The following is a 10,307-nucleotide window of genomic DNA, read 5'->3' on the forward strand; positions in this document are numbered from 1 at the left end:
TCCCCTTCCTTTTTTTATTTGGCTGTGTACTTCTTTTTCAAACAGCTTTTATGTTATTTCAGACCCTTATTTGTACTATTCTAGTAGCTCGTGCACTTGTGACACCGGATCCAGGGTTGTATCAGACGTTTGGCAGTTTTAGCTTCCGCATTTATACTTTGGATTTTTGCAGTTATTTCAGTTCTTTCTCTTTATTTAATCTACACTGTTAAAAATGGTTAGATTGTTCTAACGTTCGCTTGCCTAGCAAATGAAATGTTAGGCGACATCACAGTCCCGACAGTGGGAATTTCAAGTCGACGTGCTTTGGCATCAGCATGTCTAGTTTGTCTTGTTCTTAGACTATTATTATTACTACGTTGTTGCTTCTGCTTCCGTTGTTGTTATAGTCTAGTTGTTGTTACTACTTCTTTTCCATAGCTTCACTGTTGTATTTCTTTTCCTTACTACTGTGTTAATGCTTGACTTGAGTCGAGGGTCTAATGGAAACAGATGGGGACTTGTACAAGGTAGGGGTAATAATAATCTAAGAACAAGGGTATATTATTTTTGTACATGATGGCCGAAAAATGGGTAAAAGAAAATACAAGTGTTAAAATTAGAGAAAAGTATAAGAATACTTTCACACATTGTTGGTGCGTAGCTGCGCACAACTTTCAACACAATAATATTTGTAATGACATTCTAGGAGAATTTCTTTCGAAGTTGTTTAATCACTTCCTTATCGAGCTGGAAACCTTTGACAAGAACATCGTCGAGAATAGGCGGATCTGAAGCAAAAATTGAATTAGGAATTGTGACGACTCCAGGGTTTTGACTGTTGAAAGAAGCTAGCAAAGTAGCACTTTTGTGTCCCACATTATACTGGAAGTGTATAAGCCCCTGAGGGATCACAAACACATCGCCAGGATTCAAAATCTTAGAGAAGAGACGACTCTTAAAGACATTTGCATCAGGAGCAAGAAACCCAGCATAGATAGTACCCTCCAATATCGTTATGAGCTCAGTAGCTCGAGGGTGTGTGTGAAGTGGAACAAGGGCCCCTGGCTCGAAGTCAGCACGAACTATAGAAATACCAAGAGTGTTGAGTCCAGGCATTGTGTTTACATCCACAACATTTGCAGCAAAACCAGAATTGGACATTGGATTTCCACTTACATTAAGACCTGAAAAGAAGAAATCGTCTGCTTTTGCAAGCTTTGGGTCTTTGCAAAACTTTCCATTCAGGAAAACTGCACAAGTGAAATAAAATGAAGCTAAACATATTGTTCAGATATTAAGAGCTAATAGATGATAGAAATTATATATACAACATAAATAGGTCTCATTCCCAAACAGAAATTATATAACATAATGTTTAAAGGGGAAAGGTAAACAATTTAACCCTATAAATTATATGAACTTGCTCAATTTTACCCTCAGTTTCATTTGTAGGTTCATTCATAATCTTGCAATATCATCTCATATTTTCCTTTGTCATTAGCGGAGCTCCAACCTAAAATGGGTGAACTCCATGTATCTAAATTTTATGTCAAGATAAAATCTCCTAATTTACCCTCCAGTTTTTGAATATAGCTTAAAACTACCCTCAAGCTGGAGCGATCCGTCAGGGATCAAGGGTAAAAACGAGACGTTTTCCTAAAAACGAGTTAATATTAGGCCAAAAATCTAACGGAGGGCAAAATCGGTAGTTTACGAATAATATAGAAGCAAACTTGACCCTTTTCCTTTGCTTTTTTCTTTTCATAGAAAAATGATCTGTCAAAAAACTTTCATGACTATAGAAGGATGATTTACCAGAAGCGGTAGTGTCTGTAACTCCAACGCATATGTCTTGTAGAGGGTTGGGATCATAAGCATAAGCTAATTGGGAAGAAAAGAAAGCAGTGATGGCTAAAGTTGTTATTAACCAGGACATGCTCATTGTTATAGCAAAGTCAGGTTACTTAGCAAAAACCCAAGCTTTTTGTGGAAACAAGTTTGTTTGTTTTGGGGTCGTTATGATTTTTTCCAAAACAACCAGAGAGGTGTGACTACTTATAGTTTGATCTAATCATTTTAATAACCTAGTTTCTGTCTATCCAAATGATTAGTCCTGATAATTTCTCATTATTAAATGCAGGTTCAAAACAAGAAGTAACCATTAATATAATCTGTAATCAACTTTACAACTCTATCAGCTCATGGCTAAAATAATCAAGAAAATGGGCTAAATATACTGTGAAAGAAATGCCTCAACAAACCAATAATACATATTTAGTGGAAAATAAGATGTCAACCTATCTTGAGTGTTAGCTTTAAATCAGACTCTTTGTCCAAAAATGTTCTAAAAAGTTGTTAGAGATAGACTTTTGGGCACCCATTTACCTACTCCATAAATAATAGAACTGAAAGAGTAGACAGGCATGCCTAATTTTAGAAGGAGAAGGTGCTACTTATACTGAGGAATTTTGGATAACTTTAAAAGTGATGATCGACACATTTTACTTCTTTTCTTTTCTTGAGAAAGAAAAGTTCATTTTCCCTATTTGTTAAGGGTTTGACTTCATAATCGTGTAAAGTGCTTTTAAGCTGGTTTGACCAGCTTTTAAGCCAATCCAAACACGCTCTATATATGACGACCATTAATCTAGGCTTTTTCTTGTGTAGCATGTCTAAGTATTTCATCAATTATCCAAAAAGAATTAAGGTACATTTACATTTCCAAATCAGATAAACACTGATACTACGTTTCATTGCTGAAGATCATTCACTTTTTCCAGGCAAATTCAAAGCTATATCGGTAATAAAAGGATACACACAAAAGTCCACCCCTTTAGAGACAGAAAAAGTTTTGCCCTAACTTGGAAAATCACAACCCGCGCAAGGAATTGCATTTTTAACCTCCTTATTGTCTTCTTATCATTTTGCATTGCATATTCTTAATACATTTTGGTAATATATGCGCCTATGTTAGTTAATCATGGTTTCTACTTTCTAGTAAGGTGCTTCAGCATTGCCTTATCTTGGCTTATGGCAGCTTAGAAAGGAAAAAGAAAAACTCAAGTGACGGAGAGCAACAACAACAACAACAAAAAAAACCTAGGGTAATCCCACAAGTGGGGTCTAATATATAAAGCGACGGAGAGCAATGAATGAAAAAGAAGCAAAACAAAATGGCAGTGTAAACCAATAAATAGCAAATCTCTAAATCTTTCACGAAGTATCAAAAAAGAAACAAGGTTCATTTCATATCCAACTAACATTACTTAGCTCAATACTCAGATGAAACACGGATGTTACCTTTTATTGCTGAAGATCAGAAGCTTTTATTTCAGGCAAAATCGCATCATGACCCGAACTGCTTCAATTGTCTATAGATCCATGAAATATATGAGTGAATTAATGTTTATTGGGGATGGTTCAATGATCATTAAACTTTTCATTCAAGCCTTGTACACCACAAGACAATTAGTATCACGAACTCTGTCACAACACTCCAGGGCTTGATATTCAAAACTTGAGGCCTTGGGTATGTTGAAATTCCCTGGCAGCTTATTATCCATGTAAAATACTTAGAAGAATAGAGCGGAAATGGTACAGATGATTTATATAGCCGCACCCAATTCAAAGGTGGCTGGTTGATTAATTGATTGTTAAAATGCTTACAAGAGAAGTACATGTTACTCAAACAAAGGTATACCGTCTATATATGAAAAATATGGAGATCACAAGCCAACATTTTGGCACTTGCTCGAGACTAACAAAAAGGAAAACCAAGACGAGTACCAAAGACAAAGGGTAAAGAAGTTTTAGCTACAACTAAAGCTCATCAAATAGGTGTTTATCAACTCAACATAAGCGCAAAAATCATCACGCGAAGGCTCAAATTTCTAAGAAAAAACAAACCTAACTAATATGGAAAATGTGGTATACTTGATAGGAATCGATGGTCCCCAGCACTAAACCATAAGCTCATCACATTTACTCAAATTACTACAAACATTGCATTCCATAACTGTCGACAGAGATGCATCAGAGGGAGGCAACGGAGCCAATGTACCCCCACAATTCTCTCGATTACACATGTACCGCATGAAGAAATACGCGTGAGGAAAATCTTGATCACCCTCCTCCACCTCATCATTTGCATTTACTTCATCATCCACTTCTTCCTCCATTACTTCATCCTCTTCATCCTCATTTTCCTCGCCCTCGTTATCCATAGCATCATCATCATCGTGATCAGACCAATTAGCCTCGACAACACACCGATCACAATTACATATAAACCCATAATCCTCCTTCAACCTCTTCTGCCTATCGGAATACTTAAAATTCACAGGGAAATAACTCAAACAAATCTCTCTTCCCTCGGGTACATCATGAATAACCCTAACAATCATATCAACATTACTCCTATCACTAACATCACTATCAACATACTCGAACCTACACGCGTTCGGAAGGCAATCGTGATTAAAAAACGAAGCCATAGGATAAATACCATAAGCTCTAACACCCCTTTCTTTATTAGAATCAAAAGGTTCCATCAACCCAAATGCATTTACCTTATCCTTAGCCAAAAGAGCAGCAGTAAGCTCTTTTGAGAACCCAAATTCACTCGTAGGCGGGTTGAGCGTAGCAACGAGGGAATGAAGCAACAGAGCATCATTTTCAGAAATAAAAGACGGATCGCCTTGAAGGGATAATAAAACACGAAAAGAGGAAGGAGAAATGAGTGCTAAGTCATAAGCAGAGATTAAAAACCGAGCTTGAATTTGTTGGTCTATTAGTAGGTTATGAGAAGATAAGATATTACGGAGTTGGGTTAAAGATTGACAAACCCAAGGAGTGTGAGAAGAGGATAAAGCTATGGATTGACAACTAGAGGTACAAAAAGCTGAAAATGTGCACATTGGGCATGGGATTGGAGATTGGAGTATTATTTTGAAGCAATTTGAGCAAAAAGTATTGTTTGAGGGGATCAAAGGAGATGCAGAGTAAAGAAGGAGAGGGGAATCTTTGAGGATTACTTGGCCAGGTTTTAAGGGTTGAGTTGAAATAAGTCCTCTTCCTCTTCCTTGTATTTCTGCTATTTTTAATAATGGGTATGGAGATTGGGAAGTTTTCTCCATTGTTGTGTGCTGCAATTTTCTCAAATTTGCTGCTAGCCTGCTACTGAAAGTTTGGAACTTACTGCTAGGGTTTTAGCAGGAGAAATTGTTGGGTTTTAGCGTTTCCTCACACAGAAACCACTTAAAGAAGAAGGCAGATTTGACCCGAAAGAAATGCTAATTTGAAGCCCATGGACTATGTTGCTTTTGTATTGGGCCGAATTGCATAAGTGGCCTTTTTGGAATTCGCTTTTCAAGGGGATTCTTTTTGGGTCACGTTTTAACTTGTACCCGCTTTGCAAAAAAAATACAAGCGTACCCACTTTTTCGCGTAACTTCAGCATACGGACTGAAGTAGCAAAGGCAATCACGCAAACTTCAGCACTCTAGTAGACGGACCTGAAGTAGCAAAAATTGTTGAACCAAGTGTGCTAAAGTGTTTGTTTGTTAGCTGGAGTTTTGTTCTCTATTTGCCGAAGTTTTTGTTTGTAATTGCTGAACTTAAGCATTCTAGTAGCTGAAGTTTTATTCTCTACTTGCTGAAGTTTTTGTTTGTAATTGCTGAACTTAAGCATTCTAGTAACTGAAGTTTTGTTCTCTATTTGCTAAAGTTTTTGTTTGTAATTGTTGAACTTAAGCATTTTAGTAGCTGAAATTTTGTTCTGTATTTGCTGAAGTTTTTGTTTGTAATTGCTGAACTTCAGCATGTTTTAGCTGAAGTTTTTCCCGTAAACTTAGTGTTGGCTGAAGTTTTTATTTGTAATTGCTGAACTTAAGCATTCTAGCAGCTGAAGTTTTGTTCTTTATTTGCTTAACTTCACCATGTTTTAGCTGAAGTTTTATATTATTAATGGAGAAAGTTCAAATTATATATTCAAGACGAGATTTTTCAACAATGGCAGTGTCATACTCAGTCTTTAACTTAGAATATTCCTGCTCCAGTTTCTTGTTTTTATAATGTGCCCCCCTGTTCTGAAACCAAACAGCAACTTGGTGAGGATCGAGGCCAAGCTCAGAAGCAAGCTTGTCCTTCCTCTCTGTATCCAGTTTGTGTTCTTCCTCAAAGCTCTGTTCAAGAAGATTAACTTGTTCTTCGCTAAACTTCCTCTTCATATATATAATTTCTAGTTATTTTTCCTTTGTTTAATAGTTTTATTTGTAATTTATTTTTAAATAATTTGATAAATATACTTATGACAATCATCCCTATGAACTGAAGTTTCATAGCAGCACAAACAGCAGCAGAAGAAAGAAGAAGAAGAAGAAGAAGAAGAAGAAGAAGAAGAAGAAGAAGAAGAAGAAGAAGAAGAAGAAGAAGAAGGAGGAGAAGAAAGAGGAGGAGAAGAAGGAGGAAGAGGAGGAGGAGGAGGAGGAGAAGGAGGAGGAGAAAGGGGATTGAAGTTGTTTAAAAAGTGGGTACAAGTTAAAAAAAATTTAAAAAAATGGGTATAGGTTAAATGGGGGCGACCAAATAGGGCGCCCCGTGCAATTTTTACCTTTTTAAGTCGGGGAGGGATCTTTACATAAATAGCCGGTCATATTTATTGTTTACTTTTTCTAGCCATATACATAGATTATACATTCATTATACATAATTATACATATATAATACATAAATTATGCATACATTATACTTCAACCGGCTATTTTTGATTTATGTGCTTGGGTGGGTGGCCATTTGGGTTAATTCTTCTAAGTTTTTTGTCTCTCTTAACTGAAAAAAGCAGCTCGGTACACAAAATATCACGCATTCATGTAGGGCCCATAAAAGGTTATACTCCAAGAAATATGATGTAGACAGCCTATCCTATGCATTTATTTCTTTAAGTGAAATTACTAAAATAGCCTCGCACTATTTAGGGGTGTCCAACAGTTGTTTTGCTATGATTCTGAAACATTTTGATTTGGTATTTTCGATTTTGATAAGAACAGTAATTTGTGGAACGTAGAATTATTTAGACTATCGAGTTTCAACTTAGAGCTCCTTTAACTCTGAGCTACCATATGCCTATTTGGAGTGTTTTACGATCAACAAAGTTAAAAGCTTGTTGGTAGCAAGATCTACGTACCTTATAATTATAGTAAACTTTATGCTCACCTAAAGATCTCATAGAACTCAATACATGGATAATTCAATTTAAAAGGGAAAAGAAATGTATGTCATACTATTTTGTGCCCAAGTCTTTTCAATTATGCTCTATATATCTCTGTTGTTGGTCAATGGTCATGAGTCTTACTATTTTAATTGCACGAAGATGAATCTAATTTGCAAAGTGCTCATCTAATAGGTCTTCTTACTGACTCTAGACAATACTCTATCCTGCCCACAATAAGCAATCATTTTACTTTTGGCACACTCATTAAAAAAATATGAATTCCTAAAGAAAAAAAAAAGAAATATTCACTATATTAATCTCAATTAATTATTACCTTAACACATTGAAATACGTAAATAAGGGCAAAGTTTGAAAAAATAAAATTAATTCCTTTTTTATTATGTAAATGAACACTTGTTTTGAACCAAAATAAAAAAGTAAAATGATCACTTGATCGGATGGAATAATATCCAGCAACTTGTTCTGGCGACATACTATTCATTTTACTTGGTTTTAAGTGTTTTATAGCCTGTTTGGTTTTAGGGTCCAAAAGTGCTTTTTCGGCCAAAAGCATTTTTGGCCAAAATTTGAGGTGTTTGGCCAAGTTTTTAGAAGAAAAAAAAAGTACTTTTGAAGAGAAGCATAAGCTTTTTTGAGAAACAAAAAAAAGTAATTTCTCTCCAAAAGCACTTTTCTGATAAGCGCTTTTGAAAAAAATACACTTAAAAAGTAGTTTTCAAAAGCTTGGCTAAATACTAATTAGTGCTCAAAAGTGATTTTCAAATCAATTAGCCAAACGCAAACTGATTCTCACCAAAAATACTTTTTTAAAAATTACTTTTAAAAAAAACACTTCTCAAATAAGTTGATTTTAGAAGTTTGGCCAAATAGGTTATTAACCTTCCACCTCCTTTTTGGGTTGCACATTTAATCCACTTTTTTATTGTGCGTGACAAGATTTCATTACACAAAAGAACTTTTAAAAGAATATCACCGACTTATATTGCTCGTACTTTTTGAAAATGTCGTAAGGTGTGTGTCGAATCCTTCAAAATACACTAATTTTTTTGGAGGATTCGACACGGATGCAATATCATTATTTTGAAAAATCCGTGCAACATAGTCACCAAGTTTAAAAGAACACAACCAAATTACAGGAAAAAATAAAATCACAGCAAACTAGAACTTGTCTCCTTAAATTTCAAGAGAGTTCTCAGCACTTGTACAAATGACTAAAAATTTTAAGGTTGCAACAGCACAAACATGTTCACTATTTTCTCGAGAACTGTGCTCGAAGATGTTCAACCACTTTCTTATCCAATCGAAAACCTTTGACAAGAACATCATCAAGAATTGGTGGATTTGATCCAAAGAGTTGAAAAGGAATCATATGAACTCCAGGATTTTGGCTGTTGAAACAACTTAATGCTGTCGTATTAGTAGTTCCCAAATTATATTGGACATGAATAAGACTTTGTGGTATCACAAAAACATCCCCTGGATTCAAGATTTTCTCAAATAATCTTGATTTGAAAGGATTTCCTGGATCAGGAACAGTAAATCCAACATATAAAATACCCTCTAATACAAGGATTAACTCATTTCCTCTAGGATGAATATGAGGTGAGATTAATCCAAATGGTTCAAGATCAGCACGAACAATTGAAATACCAAGAGTGTTGAGTCCTGGCATTCGATTTACATTCAATATATTCACTGCAAAACCAAGATAATTTGGTATTGGTGGTCCACTTTCATTAAAACCTGAAGCAAAGAAATCATCTGCAGTTGCTAGCTTTGGATCTTTGCAAGCTTTTCCATTCATTAAAACTGCACTTAAAATGAATAAGAACAATATTAGCAACATAAGTTAGACATAGATTTAGCTTTTAAGCAAACAATTTAAAGGAGTCTAAGTTCTATCCTCTAACATTTAACACAACGGATCCTTAATAACAGATGCGGAGCCAGAATTTAAAATTTATGGATTCTGGATTTTAGTCATTTTAAGTTATTGAGTTCTAAATTAATAATTTGTACATATCCAATGAATAGGATTGGCCGAGTTACTGGGTTCAGTTGAACCCGTAACTTATACATTGGCTCCACCATCATGTATTGAACTACATTTTTAGTTAAAAAAATGAAAAATAAAAAATTTACACCGTCACTCTATATAATCATTATCGGTAGGGACGAAAATAATATAGTATTTGCGGGTTCGGCCGAATCTAGTAACTTTGGTCTAAACTTTATATTTGTCATAAAAAATTTGTTTGAATATATATAAATTGTTAATTTTATAACCCAGTAACATAAACGAACTAGAATTCTAAACCGATATTTTAAATCCGGACTCCGCCTATGAGTACAGGGAAGATGGAAAAGAAAATAAAGATAGATGAATAAGTTACCAGAAGTATTGGAATCTTCAACTGCAACACATAGATCCTGGGGAGGGTCAAGATCATAGGCTGAAGCTAAGGAAGAAAAGTAAGCAGTAATGACTATAGTAATTATCAAGAAGGCCATTGTCATTGTTATGATAATTTGGCTTTTAATCATAACCACTCGAGTTCGTGGATTTTTAGCAGTTGCCCAAGAAACTATCTTATGTAGTTGAATGTTTCATAAATTTATTGTGGAGCAGCAAAAAGCAATCAATATTAATTTCAAGAAGAATCCTATGCTTTTCCTTTCCTATAGAGTTTCCCAAGAAAGTGGTCAACATCAACATGTCTTTTTCGCACGATAAATATTTTTTCATCATGAACCTTGTGGTTGTTGGGGTGTTAATACCATCCGTTTTGAGTCAAGCCGACACATTTTTTTTAAAAGGCCTCACTTGAATATTCAACATATTATAAGTAGAATTTTTTTCTTTTTATATAAGATTTTATTTACACACCCGATAATTTCTCTCTTAAATTAAACTAGTATTAGTACTCGCGCAATGCGCAGACACAAATTACGTCAAATTATGATGTAGATTGTTTGAATCATATGCGGATAACCTTAAAATATAAACCTCTGAGATAAAAATTATATAACTTTAGACATTAATTATGAAGCATGATATGAAATTATTGTTCAAATATCGTAGTGGACAATCTAT

General features: G+C 34.8%; 3 protein-coding genes across 3 annotated transcripts; all 3 read right to left on the reverse strand.

Annotated features, from left to right (window-relative positions):
- Window positions 1-500: 500 nt before the first annotated feature.
- Window positions 501-3,272, reverse strand: LOC107778273 (germin-like protein subfamily 1 member 17). The gene is made up of 2 exons (XM_016598497.2): window positions 1,798-3,272; window positions 501-1,232 (listed from the first exon to the last, which is right to left on the reverse strand). Exons 1-2 carry the CDS (start codon window positions 1,922-1,924, stop codon window positions 685-687), a joined length of 675 nt encoding a protein of 224 aa, XP_016453983.1. The 5' UTR covers window positions 1,925-3,272; the 3' UTR covers window positions 501-684.
- A 291-nt stretch (window positions 3,273-3,563) lies between these two features.
- LOC107778272 (histone-lysine N-methyltransferase ASHR2) lies at window positions 3,564-5,233 on the reverse strand. The gene has a single exon (XM_016598496.2). The coding sequence runs from the start codon at window positions 5,115-5,117 to the stop codon at window positions 3,942-3,944; it is 1,176 nt and encodes a 391-aa protein (XP_016453982.1). The 5' UTR covers window positions 5,118-5,233; the 3' UTR covers window positions 3,564-3,941.
- A 3,128-nt stretch (window positions 5,234-8,361) lies between these two features.
- On the reverse strand, window positions 8,362-9,968 carry LOC107778274 (putative germin-like protein 2-1). The gene is made up of 2 exons (XM_016598498.2): window positions 9,607-9,968; window positions 8,362-9,022 (listed from the first exon to the last, which is right to left on the reverse strand). The coding sequence occupies exons 1-2, from the start codon at window positions 9,755-9,757 to the stop codon at window positions 8,463-8,465; spliced, it is 711 nt and encodes a 236-aa protein (XP_016453984.1). The 5' UTR covers window positions 9,758-9,968; the 3' UTR covers window positions 8,362-8,462.
- Window positions 9,969-10,307: the final 339 nt, after the last annotated feature.

The sequence above is a fragment of the Nicotiana tabacum genome, chromosome 7, assembly GCF_000715075.1.
Source record: "Nicotiana tabacum cultivar K326 chromosome 7, ASM71507v2, whole genome shotgun sequence".
Taxonomy (NCBI): domain Eukaryota; kingdom Viridiplantae; phylum Streptophyta; class Magnoliopsida; order Solanales; family Solanaceae; genus Nicotiana; species Nicotiana tabacum.

Bases quoted from the DNA above. Each gene is read 5' to 3' on its own strand.
- LOC107778273 (XM_016598497.2), bottom strand. From the start codon at position 1,924: ATGAGCATGTCCTGGTTAATAACAACTTTAGCCATCACTGCTTTCTTT. The intron at 1,233-1,797 runs GTAAATCATCCT...TCACTTGTGCAG, and splicing joins TACAGACACTACCGCTTCTG to TTTTCCTGAATGGAAAGTTT.
- LOC107778272 (XM_016598496.2), bottom strand. From the start codon at position 5,117: ATGGAGAAAACTTCCCAATCTCCATACCCATTATTAAAAATAGCAGAA.
- LOC107778274 (XM_016598498.2), bottom strand. From the start codon at position 9,757: ATGATTAAAAGCCAAATTATCATAACAATGACAATGGCCTTCTTGATA. The intron at 9,023-9,606 runs GTAACTTATTCA...TTTTAAGTGCAG, and splicing joins TGAAGATTCCAATACTTCTG to TTTTAATGAATGGAAAAGCT.